At 32.5% G+C, this 14,160-nt stretch overlaps 1 protein-coding gene across 1 annotated transcript in view; it reads left to right on the plus strand.

The window, feature by feature from the left end:
- LOC149373257 (uncharacterized) overlaps nucleotides 1-13,772 on the plus strand; it is a 93,256-nt gene extending 79,484 nt beyond the window's left edge. Inside the window, exon 4 of the mRNA XM_089597575.1 lies at nucleotides 13,334-13,772. Within this exon, the coding sequence (XP_089453701.1) occupies nucleotides 13,334-13,626 (293 nt within the window). The 3' untranslated portion in view covers nucleotides 13,627-13,772. The remainder of the gene's footprint in view (nucleotides 1-13,333) is intronic.
- The last annotated feature ends 388 nt before the right edge of the window (nucleotides 13,773-14,160 follow it).

The raw sequence follows: 14,160 nt of genomic DNA on the forward strand, positions 1-14,160 counted from the left end.
AGTACAAATCCAGCGGATTCCTCGAATGCATCAAAATGACGAAGTACATGGAAAGCTGTTGCTGCTAAAATAATTTCTCATCGCCAAAATTTGAAAGTTAAAGAAGTAAAAGTTGATTTGAACGACAATGAGACAACTGCAACCCAAGGTAATTGATTTCATATAATTAGTGTTTCTTTGTTAAACTTTTATACTTAATAACATGGATGTAATATTTTTAGGTGATCACAAGAATGAATTAGCATTACTTCTCTTGCCACATATTCTAAGGTCACAAAAAATTGCTAAAATTCAAAGCATTGGTAAAAATGTCAGTCTAAGCGGAACGGAGATTGCAAATAGTTTTATTGTGCACTTCGATGATATAGGTTATATATAAAAAATGTGTTTCAATAATGAAATGTTTTGTACCATTTATTTTAATTGCTTATAGGAAAAAAATGTAGATGAAAAAAAAAAAAAAATTTGAAATCTGGTTAAAACCTTTAGAGAAACCTCTTTATCTATATGTTATTCGTGCAGGCAAGCTGCCGTCTATAAAATCATTGGTTATCTTAAAAAACGAGAAGTACCCTTACGATAACCTTATAGACGCAGTAGATATATGTTACGAATGCTTGATTGCAATTCATTCTTTTCCTTGGATTTGTGATTTTATTTGGACATTCATTGATAAAATCAGTTACGAATGAGTTTTAAAACCAAGTACTCCGAACATTACTAAATTTTTACATGACATTACCAATTAAAAAGTAAACATTAAATTTCTTTAATAATATTTTATTGTTTGTGTAATGTACTATGATTATCCAAAACAATCAGTATTTCATCAAAAGTTCCTTCGATAGAAACCCTTTTGAATATTGAATAAAATAAATAGTCGATTTACGTAAAATTCTTGCTATATTTTAGAGAAAAAAAGTTTTTCTGATAGTTCGTTAAGAGAAATAAACAATTTTTTAAAAGAATATAGTAATATATCAGAACCTGTATCGACTGAAGCGAAGAGATTTAATTTACTAAAAAGAAAAGGCCTAATTGAGTATGAAAAATTCGTCATTAGCATGTCGTTAAAAGAAAAAATATTTGATAACAATCTAAAACTGGTTTCAGAAAAAGTATTTGGAATTCGTGTTCCTTTAAAACAGACGCTAAAACTATTCTTAGAAATACTGGGATTATATAATCAAATTTTAAATTATATGAGTGTTTTATTTAGGAAATCCAATATTATTTCTAACTCTATTCAAGCTGATCTGTGGAAAAAAATATGCAAATTCTTGTGGAGACGGAATTCTGTTACCTCTTTTCTTATTTTACGATGAGATAGAAACGGGAAACGCTCTTGGAAGTCATTCCGGGATACATAAATTTGAAGCTGTGTATGCATCAATCGCGTGCCTTCCACCACATATTGAATATAGAACCTTTTACATCCATCTTCTTTTATAGAGTGAGTTGATTATCTTTTGAAAATTGTAAAATATCTGTTACTGAAATACCGTTAAAATTAAGATCCAAAGTTAATTATGAAACTGATATGAAACGATTCATCGCTTCAGAGACAGGTATAAAAGAATCATGTGTTTTTTTTAACAGTAGATGGATTTCATGTTGCGGAAAATATAACGCTTGACATGGTGCACGATGTCCTTGAACGCGTATGCATGTATGACATGAATGCTTTCATTAATACATTTATATTTGAAAAAAATGTTCACACTCGAAACTTTAAATGCTAGAATTAAACGTTTCAGTAGTAGTTTATGTATTATTCTTGATGAACCGCCTGTTATAGAATTAAACCATCTCAAAAATAAGTCTGATTTTAAAATTTCAGTACCATGTTTCGTAAAAAACTTTGATTTCATAATTGAAGATTTAATATCCGACGAAGATATTCACTGGCAATTATACAAATACTTGCGATGAATTGTGGATATTTTAACTCCTCCACGTATTGCTCTGGCGCACGCTAAGTGTTTGAAAATATCAATTGAAGATCACAATCAGCTATGTTTAAAATTATATGGTCACCTCAAGCCGAAATTTCACTTTTTGACGCACTATGCTTCGCTTATACTTTTAGACCGGACCACCTATTCATTATTCAAGTATGTGCCCGGAATTGCGTTACCAACAAATCAAACTTGCAGCTCAGTCCTCAAATAATACAAAAAATTTGTTAGTAACAGTAGCCAAAAAGAAAATGTTGAAAATGTGCGAGTTAATCCATTCCTTAGAATTTGAAAATTTGATAACATTTGGCTCGATTAATAATAAAAAAAAATAACTAGATTATTTAAAAAAAAGACAGTGCTGTATTGTATAACTCTGTAAATATGTACAGAACTTCGTACAAAATTGCAATATTTATTGTTACTGATACCAAAAACAGCGAAAAAAAATTAGGTGAAATATCAGACATAGTTTGTCTAGAAGATCAAATTCTATATAATCTTAAAAGTTTTAAAGAAATTACGTTTGATGAGCAATATCATGCTTGTGCCATCGAGTGTACAAACATATATCGTTTAAAAAATTATAAAATTAATTGTCTATACCCCCAGCATTATTTTACGTTAATCAATAAATAAATCAAAATATATTGTTCTGCGTTATCAGTTGTAATCCAGCTTCAATTATTGTGGATTTTATTAATGGAGATTAATAAAATATTGTATAGGTAAACATGAAATTTTAACATTTGTCAATCTAACACTTCTTTATTTTATATTTTTTTATAAATGAAAGAATTCTATTTTACGATAAAGCAATATTCACTGTCAAAACGGCTCTTTCATGAACGGGATGATTTTGTCTGCCCAGTGGTACGCCACAGCTCCCACTGATGCAGGATACAAGCGGTCCTTTGAGTGTGGAATACCTATTGTACCGTAAGTGGCACTAGATGCGTCCTACAACTATAAGAGCTTAACATTACCACCGCTCGTACATCACCGTTCCCACTTTTCTCTCCGTGTATACAAGTCAGAATCAATGATGAATGACGGTAGATTCAGTGAGAACGAATCCACTGACTTTCTGCTTCAATGTTGCAACTGCCTAAGATTTGCTCACGTTTCATGTTGGCGAATATAAATTATAGGAAACAATAATAATTGTATTCTATGTTCATGAACTTAATTTGCAAAATCACCAAACACAGTCAATACCAAACGTTTTTTTTCCTCTAAAATTTAAAAAGTGGAGGATCTTATGATTACAAATAACCCTAAAAGTAAGAACCAAGGGGACTAACGATAATAAATTACCCCAATGGTGAGAGGCAAGGGAACTCCTAATAAAAAATCACCCGGACCATAAAAGGCAAGGGGACTCACGTTAACAAATCACCCTCACCGTGAGAGGCAAGATGACTCACGTTAAGAAAGTACCCTAACACTGGAAGGCAACGGGACACACGTTGATAAATCACCCTGATCGTGAGAGGTGAGGGTATTCACGGTAAAAAATCCCCCTAAACGTGAGAGGTGAGAGGACTCGTGTTAATAAATTAACCCGATCGTGAAAGGCGAGGAGACTTTCGTTAAAAAATCATCCTGCTCGTAAGGGCGGCAAAAGGACTCATGTTAATAAATGAACCCGAACATTAGAGGTAAGGAGACTTCCGTCAACAAATAACCCTGATCGGGAGACGCAACGGAACTCATGTTAACTAATCAACCCAACCATGAGAGGCAATGGGACTTACGTTAATAAATCACCCCAATCGTGAGAGGTAAGAAGACTCACGTCACTAAAGTACCCCAATACTGAAAGGCAAAGGGACTCACGTTAACAAATAAACCCGGCTGTGAAAGCTGAAGGAAATCACGTTAATAAATCATCCTGACCGTGAGAGGTGAGGGGACACACGTTAACAAATAAACGCAACCTCGAGAGGTGAGGAGACTCACGTTAACTAATCACCCGAACCGTAAGAGGTAAAGGGACTCATGATAACAAATCAACCCGACCGCGAGAGGTAAAGGGACTCATTTCAACAAATCAACCTGACTGCGAGAGGTGAGGAGACACACGTTAACAAATAAACCTAACGTCGAGAGGTGAGGAGACTCACGTTAACTAATCACCCTAACCGTGTGAGGTAAAGGGCCCCATGTTAATAAATCAACCCGACCGCGAGAAGTGATCACGTTAAAAAATTGCCCTGACTGAGAGAGGTAAGGGAACTTACGTTAACGATTTACCCAGTTTGTAAGAAGCATAAGGATTAATGTTAACGAACTACCTTAGTACTGAGAGATGAGAAAACTTACAGAAAAAGTACCTCAAAAGTGAGCGTCAGCAGGGACTAAAACTATAAAATTACTCTAATAATTTTAAGTGAGATGCCAAAAGGGCGTCCTCACTTTGTTGCAATAAATAAAGGACATTACATATAAATTAATTATTACTAATTGGCTCCTTCATAATAATAGCATTTCAAATGACACTTTCTGAATGCTAAAAAAATTTCTTAAACTTGATTAAAAGTATGTATCAACAAGTTTTAAGTGGCTCCAATTTAGAACCCAGCTTTCAAACATACAAATTTATGGTGCATAAAAGATCAAATTTTCTAGAACGAACTTGGTGAATGTATTATTTGTTTATGAGTAAAATGTCATAAAGACTTTTGTTTTTATTCATTGTTTACCGTTGACTTATTTTTGTTAGGATATTTTTTACTATTTTATTATTATTATTATTGTTATTGTTATTATTATTATTATTATTATTATTATTATTATTTTTAATATTTCATTTTTTTTCTTACACGTTCATTCTACCGTACATAGTTTTTTGGTATTCATTGTAGTTGCCGTATTCTGGCTGATGCTCTTGCAGTTAATTGCTTTGCATTGGGATGACAATTGGCTGCAGCCTCGTAGGATTCATTGTACTTTTATTCCTCGTAACATTGTTTCTGCTTCCTCTACTTGTCACCAACCTAGCCAAGTTTAGTATTAAGGGACCCCCCATTTTAAGAATTGGAACGACCCTGCCACTGCGCCTAGTGCTATTTCTGCCACCATCTATACGTACTCTTCCCAGTTAGATAACTTTTCCTCCGTTTGAACTACCTCTCGAACGCGTTGGATTATATCTGTTAGTTTTGTACCCACTGTTAACTTATTCTCGGGTCCGTGCTCTTGACTACCGAAGTCTTGCAACCTATCTCTTTCTATAACCGATCTTATTAGACTTGGTGTTTCATCTCCTTGTATCTCCTCTTTATTGCACTCCCCTTATCCCTTGTATTATTATTTTTAAGTTCAGATTGGGGAACTGTAAAATTAACTATCTGTCTTTTACCTTCCTCCTGACCTGGTTCCAATCTTGTTTCTGACATTTGAGTTGTGCAGTCTCTCGCTAGGTCCTTTACTCCAGCGTGCATTACTCTGAGCGTCTCGTGGTTGGTGCGCCCGCACTGCACGTGTATTTTTTCTCCCTTTTTGTATTAAAAGCATGTTGATTTCTTGAGTGCAGACGAGTCCAATATGCGCTTTTCAATCTAGCTCATGTAACCTGACTCTCTTCCGGCTTCTCTACGGTCTCTCCTAATATGTGTTGTATCTCGCAGTGGTGGTCCTTTACCACTTTCTGTGTTAGCTCTATTTGAGTACATACATTTATTTTATACACTTTCTTGCATTGGTCCACTGCCTGGCGCGCTGTTGGTAAAAATCTTTTTTTGTTAATGCTGCTCACTACATATTCGTATGTTGGCTGTAACTAAGCTACCATATTCATTACATTAACCTCTTCCTGTTCGACCGGTAGAAGTAATATCCTAAGGAGTTGCAAGTCTTCTTCTGTTACTAAATGTATTTGGATGAAAAATATAACCTTTTTGTTGAGCTAAATGTTTGCTATCTCTGCTATTTCCCCTATTTTTTCCTCTATCGTTGTGGAGATACGATTGCACTCTTATGTTTCTCGATTTTAAGATAATGAATTGTAATTATTTACTGCAAATGAAATCGGAGTTACTAAAGACGCTTACTAGCCGCGTTTATCAGTAAATAAATTGTTTTTACTATGAGTGTTGCAAGCTATTGACCCAGAGCTCTTACTGTAGTTGTTGATCTATTAATAAATTGTTATCAACATAAGTTTTTATATCAAATGAGCTAGAGCACTAATAATCCTCGTTTGTTGGTTAATAAATGTTTTTTATAGATAAAAAAAAAAAATGTATCCTAAAACGCTTACTTGCCTCTTTTTATAATTTAATACATACACACACACACACACACACACACACACACACACCGAGAGAGAAAGAGAAACACACTATATTGTCAAAGTGCTTATTGTCTTGGATAATTACACGCGCCGATTATTACCATAAATACTTTAAAAAACTGCGTGACCTTGGAACACTTTGTGACTGATTTATTTTCAAGGGCAATAAATTATAAATAAAAACTGAAATAAAATCCCGAGCTCTTACTGGCCTTTTTACAATGTTGAATGATTAACTGCAAATTATAACTGAATAATCCAAAGTGCTTAGCCCCTTAATTTGTTTTGCACAAAAATTATTATTGAAGCACTTGACTACGACAATTATTCATTTCTCAATAAAGAAAAAAAAAAAAAAAAGTAGCTCTTAATTAATGACAGCGTTATAATCCCCCTTTTATTTGTTTTAGAGATTATTAATTATATAATGGACTTACGTTGCATTACAGCTAATGATTTAATTATTAATTAATGCAACAGGGAAGAGAAATACAGACAAAATAGAGATTTTTATTTTGCGCCACTGCTCAAAAATTATAACAATTTTATGAAAAATTACGAATTCCTGACCAATACCCCCACAATCTTATTTTTTACGTTTTTTGGGCTCTCCTTACAACTGTTCTCACTTTTCATCGGTAGCACTTTTTTGTATCGATAAGATTTGATACTAGTTTTAATTAAAACTATGCAAAGTTTATAGTAAGATCACTTACAATATTTGTTAGATATGTAGTTTGTGATGAAATCACTAAAACAAAAAATTTTTTTGCCAACTTTTTTTTAAAGACGTTTTGAAGGAGATACGAGCAAGTTGCAAGAATATAAATATATATGAGAAAATTCACAAAAAAATCTCGTTTTTGTCCCCCATTTTCATAATAACAATTGTTTTTAAGCAAACAGTTGAAACCTCTCAAGTTACCCTCATTTAAACTTGTGTTAACTTGTGACAAAACCGAGATATTTTTTGTGTATTTCCTGAGATATATATTTTAAAAAACAGTGTTTAGAAATAATAAAAAAAGACCAACCTGTACGTAATAACAAAAACAACATCGTACAATCATATTGCCATACACACGTTGTATGGCATTAGGTATTGCAGGTTCAAAATCACAGGAGCATTCTTTTGGTACGAGAGTTGGAAATGTTGACTTAACGTAACTGAATAGCCTTATATAGCAGTCTTCGCCCTTATGAGACATAAAGCAGAAAAACATGGGCACCACCTGCAATATAAATCATTTATGTCTTATCTATTTAGAAATCATAAAGCATAAAACAGTATTGGATCTTAACAATTTTTTACCGCATGTCGTTCTCCACACTTCATCTTCAACATTATTGTGAATAATCGATAGGCTCCCTTAAGCGAAAGGACGATTTTAAATGTGGCATTTATGAAAACGATCTTGTCATATGGGAGACAACTATTAACGAACTGTCTATCAAACATATATCTTCCTATATTATATAGTCGTAAGAGTTAGAGCAAGGTTTTGGTTTTGCCTAAAATGTCTTTTTAGGTGCTCTGCTTTTAGGGGTAAACGCACCATCTACCGTACACCCGTAAATTCACTTTATTTTGTTACCATGATTGTAAGACAGTTTGATACTAAATATTGACTCAGTAAATTTTAAATTGTTGTTTAGGATCTCAAGAGAGCACCGAAATTTTTTTGAGGTGTTAGAGCTTGTTAAAATAATTTTGTAATAAAAATAAAAAATTAAGTTAACCCTGCATAACCTTTTCCACAATTTTGACAAATATTTTTTTGAACGTTTTTTTCATGACTTTTCAAATGTCTCTGTAAGTGATGATTTCTTTTTAAACTTTTTTCGCATTTAATACTCTTAAAATTTTTTTCAATGTTTTGGCATTCCTTTGTGTGACGCAAATAGTTTTTCTTGTTTAATATTATAATGCTACACAGATCACATACAAAAAATTTTTTTTTATGAATTTTTTAGTGCAATGATAGACACTCTTGATTTGAAAATTGTGAGTTACATTTATCATCCATGATGGTGTATCTGAAAACATGTAACAAAAAACGGATTGTTTATGACTACATAAATCTGGGTACTAGACGGTACTGAAATTTGCTTTTTTGATGAAAGATAAAATTAGCAAGAGAGTATAAAAATAGTAATGAACTATAGAATAGTTTTTTTGTTACTCTAAAATTTCATTCCAAACAATATTTTTAATTTCAAATTTGTTTTCTGATTCAATTGAAATAAAATTTTTTTTTTGGTTTCAACATCTAGACAGTGCAACATATAATTTCCCATTAGAAAATAATGGTTTTCTAAAGTACAACCCTTAGGCATCAAAACTTTGACCTTAAGAATTATTGATAGCCGTAGGAAGAGTTAAGATAAATGGAAATCGTTTTCTGTACAATATAAATGGTAGTGAAGAAGAATTGTTTGTATTGAGTGTTATATACTTAGACTAAAGACTTTATTTCCTTTTTTTTTTACCTAAGATTATTCCAGCTTCGATGTTGTATGTAAATAATTTTGTAATTCATAATCTTGTACCATTGCCAAGTCCTTCAGATATGTTTAAGTTTCGTATTAACATAATAATAGCGTTGATTTTTAAATCTAATTCGTGTGAAAAAAGACTTTCTTTACTACTATTTAAATATTCTGTAGAGAAATTAGTATAAATATTATTGTCTTATTTATCTACTCCTTTGTGATTTGCTTTATCAAAACTATAGTACGTTACTAATATTCCTACCATATTGTTTTAAATTTTTTTGTTCAAAAAGTGAGTGTATTTATTGTGAGATGTTAATATAGCTTTACTTATAAAAGAATCATCATTATTAAAAATTTAAGAACACATATCATTTGTTTTCAATGTCTGAGGAATTATAAAAGTTTCAATTTTGCCTTCTCCTATATCCAGTAGCAATGAAGATAATTTTTTATCAATTGAACGTATATTATTTTTTAAATAGAAAATATTAAATAAAGGCCAAAAACTGGAAAATTTTATGGTTTCTTGAACAATAGTAATTTTGCTTCCGTTTTTTACTACTGGGAGAATTTGACGAAAGTCTTAACATAAAATTATTATTTTATTTCCAAAAGGTTGATTACCACTAGATAAATCTTTTTAAGTCCTATCAGCAATTTCTAACGCTTTTTTTGGTACCATAGAAGCTTTATCCAAAATAATTACTTTTACATTACGTAATTTTTGTTTATCTGGCTCAAACTGGAAGAATGCACTTTCTATAGTGCTTAATTCCAAAGGAAGTCTGAAAGTTCTGTAAGTGGTCATTCCCTTTGGAAGCAGAATAGAAGCAATACCTGTCCAAGCCATTGTAAGAATTTTTTTTCAATTGATATGAAATAATCAATTAATCTTTTGTATAGAAAAGTTTTTCCAGATCCACCAGGACCATCGATGAAAAAAATTTTTTTTTTAAATTTTATTATTTCTTGAAAAATTCGACATTCATTATGATTAAGTTGTAAAAACATTTCATGGAATTTATGTTTACAAAATATTTTTTCATCATTGTGAGTATCAATATTTTTTTTCATCGTTTCTGTTGGTTCTGGTAAACTGAAATCTTTACAAGACATATTTTCAGAATTAAAAATTTCGTTTAAATGTAAAAGAGCTTTATTTTGATCATCTTTACAATTATCAATGAAAAATTTTTTGTATTTGTTCCAAATAATATTACCAAAAAAATTTTCAGACATAATAAACCATGCGAAAAATTTTCGTAGTTGAAAAGGCAGCATAACGTTACATGCTTCTTCAAAAATTATATTGTTTTGAAAATCGTGTTCTACTAATCCCATAGTAATAGCTGATATTAGTGAGGGAAAATAAAAAGTGATGGTTAAAAATTCATGTAATTAATTATGATCAATATACATTTATTACATATATAAATTTTAAGTAACAATTAATATAATTCGGGTATTTTTCCATACTTCGTTAATCTAATTTGCAATTACGGGGGGTGGTGCGCAGAGCGCGCAGGGGGCATATATAGTTATAAGAGCTTAGAAATATCTATTGACACATACAGGATAGACAGCTCATTTAAAGAAGGGAGCCACGAGAAGAAATAATAAAGCTCACCAACAAAAATTCAAGGGCACATCTCTCTGTCTATATAAACTTTACCACTTTTATTTGAAATTAGCAGCTTGTTCTTTATATTTCTTTAAAAACAGACCAGTAATCATACCCCAGCGTAGAAAATTTATTCCCGAGTACTTTCGAAAAATGCCATAGTCTTCCGAATTCTGTAAAATATACTTCAACATATTATTTTTAAACTAACAATTAATTTTATCATTTTTTAAGGCCTTAAAAAATATTAATACAAACCTTATTTTGAAAAAATCACACTTATAACACAATAAAAGGGGGGGGGGTTAGTGCGCGGAGCGCGCAGGGAGGCGGAGCCCCACTAGTATATATATACATATAAATATTATTTTTTTTACCAAACAAATATTTTTGTTATTTGTAAATTCAAAATCATCCACGGCAACATTTATATTGTGTTCCTGTCTAGGACCGTACATGAGTTGTTGTGGCGTTGCCACCATAATGTGACCACATCCCGACATCGTATTGGCCGTATCTCAAAGTTTCGTAGTGTTTGGATTGTTTTTCACCATATATCGCTGAATTTTTCTCCTGACAGTTGCATACTGATATTGTGCCGTAAGTTGTGGATTCCTGAAAAATGTAGTAAAGTTGGTTAATCCCAAGTTACAGACAATTTGGTAAGGAATTCTGTAACAGTACTATTGAATTAACGAATTATGTTTCAAGTTTTTAAACTTAATTTTAAATATTCAACATGTCAGTCAACTATCATAATTTTATAGTAGTAACAAGTTAATAAAATATTTAAAAATAACAAAAAAAAATCTTACTTAAACAAAGCAGTTTTCCAAATTTGCTTTGGTTTAGCATTGTAAAAATCACTATTCTCAAATAGTATATTACTAAACTCTTTTTTTTGCAAAAGACATGGGTCTGTGGGATGACTGTGTTTTGTTTCCGATGAATAAAAAACACCTTGCACACACTTTCCATGTGCCTTGCAGTTCTTCTTAATGCAATGCAAGTACCTAAAAATTGATTACATTCGTTATGTACGTAGGTGTATATTAGAGAAATTTTTCAAAAATTAATCTACCATCGTTAAATGCCGCGTGCATAAAAAAGGCACGGAACCTATGCCGACCGAATATCTTGCATCCGTGGCATTCTTAGTTAAGGAAAAAAAAAAAAAAAAAAAAAAAAAAAAAATACTGCGTACGCAACATGCCTCATGCGCGGAAAAAGACACAAAGAACGTTCGTACAGAAAGTTTTCCGCACACGCGACTTTGGCCGTAGGTGCAGATCCAAGCGAAGTTTTTACATGTATTAATATAAAAGCACTAATGATGTATACGAAAAATTTACATCCGCGATATGGCTGCACACGCTAAGATTACTTTCTATCGATTCCTTAAAAATATACAGCCATACGTAACATCCACACATTGACGCATTATTACAATTATCCCAACAAGCCTTTTATCAGAGAGGGATAGCAGAATTATACACCAACAAGCGTGGAAAAACATTAGCTTCCGTAGTGTCTTTGTACATATTCTTCAGATGATACGAAAATCCAGCAAATTGCCACAGGCAGTTCGTTTTCTGTCCCGACACAAAGGTGCTAAGTATTTGCTCTAATAAAAATATTTATTTGTATGTATCAACACAGAATTGATGATTTAAAAGCTGATATAAAAACTAACAGCAATGTCTTAGGCACTTCTATTCATCACAAATTAACATATAACGACGAGAAACGGCGATCACACGTTAGGTTGTTGTTCAATATCACACCTGAAAGTCACGCAGAACACCACGGTACTCTATAAGGGGACCTTAGCAGCAGCAGCAGAATCGTTTTTCCTCTCCATCCTCCTTTTTACCTATATATTTTATGTATTTCTTATATAGACCCACTTATCTGTTTTAGAGTTTTGCGTACGCTGATTGCGAAGAATAATAAGTAGAAAAAAAATTTTATAATTAATAATATGGGGTGTGTGTACACTGTATGTTTCTCTTCAAAGTAAGTAAAGAATAAAACGTACCATGTACATAGGAATATTTTATATAAAAAGTATTTGTTTATCCGTTGAAGAATATTTAAAAAATTTTTTTGCGGCAAGTGGACTTTCTGTTTTTTCTGTTTCCTGTTTTGAAAAAGGGTGGTGAGAAAGAGAGGAGGGATAAACACACATACACATACATAAATGAGTCTTAGAGAGAAAAAAGTAAGAAAGTACACGTGCAAGCACACATATCAGGCCACACACGCCGCCGCCGTCGCCGCCACCTCGCTAGCCGCGTCGCATGTATTGAGTTCAGACCGAAAGCTGGCTCCATATAGACTTGTTGTTTCCGTGAAAATTATTCTCTGCCTTTGTGTCTAAGGATATATCTCGATTGTAACTGGTGTTTATTTTATCCAATGAGTGCGTATTTGTTTCAATCAAGTTGAAACTCTTTTTTTATGCAATGATTGGGAAAGAATTCGACAGCTACACTGTATTGAGTGCAGCTATAGATGATTACAAACAAGCAAACGAGGTGGAGCTGTCGAAATATCAGTGCAAAAAAGGCAACATAGAGCCACTGATATATACATCGATGAGCTATTGGTGCCATTACTCGGGAAAGTACACCTCAATTTTTTTATACATGTGTCATTATCCTTGTTCTGTGAGGTACTTAAAACTTAGGAGCGGAGAGGACAAAAGAGTTGGGTGGAGAGGGGGGTTCTGTGAGGAATGGTGTTATTAAATTACTTTCACCCTTTAGAGTAGACATGTCAATACAAAGTTTAGTATAGTACATTACATATCCTTTACATATCCCACGTACGATGTGTAATTGTCATGGCTAAAATATAAAAAACAACAAACTGTCATAAATACCGAATTACTTTTTTTGTACTGATACAATTAGTGTATGGCATTTGTTTTAATTAATAAAGTTTACTTTTTCATTACAGATCTGGAAAAATCTTCAGGCGAAAAACTGCTCTCATTGCTTCAACTCGACGATACAGCTATAAAAGAAGCACTTAATAAGAAGAAGATTATTACTGATTTGACCGGCATCGAACTTCCAGAAACTTTTAAAGATAACAAAATAAAAATAAGTGTTTTGAAACCGTACTTCGATGAACCCGCCTACAAAAAGCTCATCGATTTGAAGAAAAAAATGCCTAAGACTTGCATATGTCAGATATGCGAAAAACCGGTACGTTCAGACATCATAGGATGCGATTTATGCCATAGTTAGTCACATTTCGCTTGCTCAGGTGTTTCAAACGACATAGATGTTGATGTATGGTTTTGCGATGTTTGTTTGAAAAAAAACCAATTAAAACGTTCATTAAAAAAAAAATATACTTTACAATTTCATGAAAATAATATTTTGTACTTTGACTACTATGTATACACTTAAAATAAAAGACACGTACACGAAGAATAAAAAAAAAGTACAATAAACTCTTTTGATTAAAACCCACACATTTTTTTAGTATTGTTATGAGCAATATGTAATTTACACTTGAGAAATCTCATTTATTTATTGAATGACCTCTGAAGTACAGAAACAGATGAACACAACAAAACATGTATGGGGGGGGGGGCAGTCAAAAAGTCCCAGTAGAGTATTAGCGCACACCTATAACAAAATCCGCGTACGCAAAAAATCAATTAAAGTCTGTGAAAATTCCGCGTACGTGGCTCCACCAGCATTTGTATAGTTATAATAAAGTCCGCGTACGTGATAAAGCAAGTACTTTCAATTCACTTTATTTATCAATAATAG

This window comes from Copidosoma floridanum, unplaced genomic scaffold (genome assembly GCF_036245765.1).
Source record: "Copidosoma floridanum isolate Cflo_tuat_1 unplaced genomic scaffold, Cflo_Japanese_pri ptg000034l, whole genome shotgun sequence".
Classification (NCBI taxonomy): Eukaryota; Metazoa; Arthropoda; class Insecta; order Hymenoptera; family Encyrtidae; genus Copidosoma; species Copidosoma floridanum.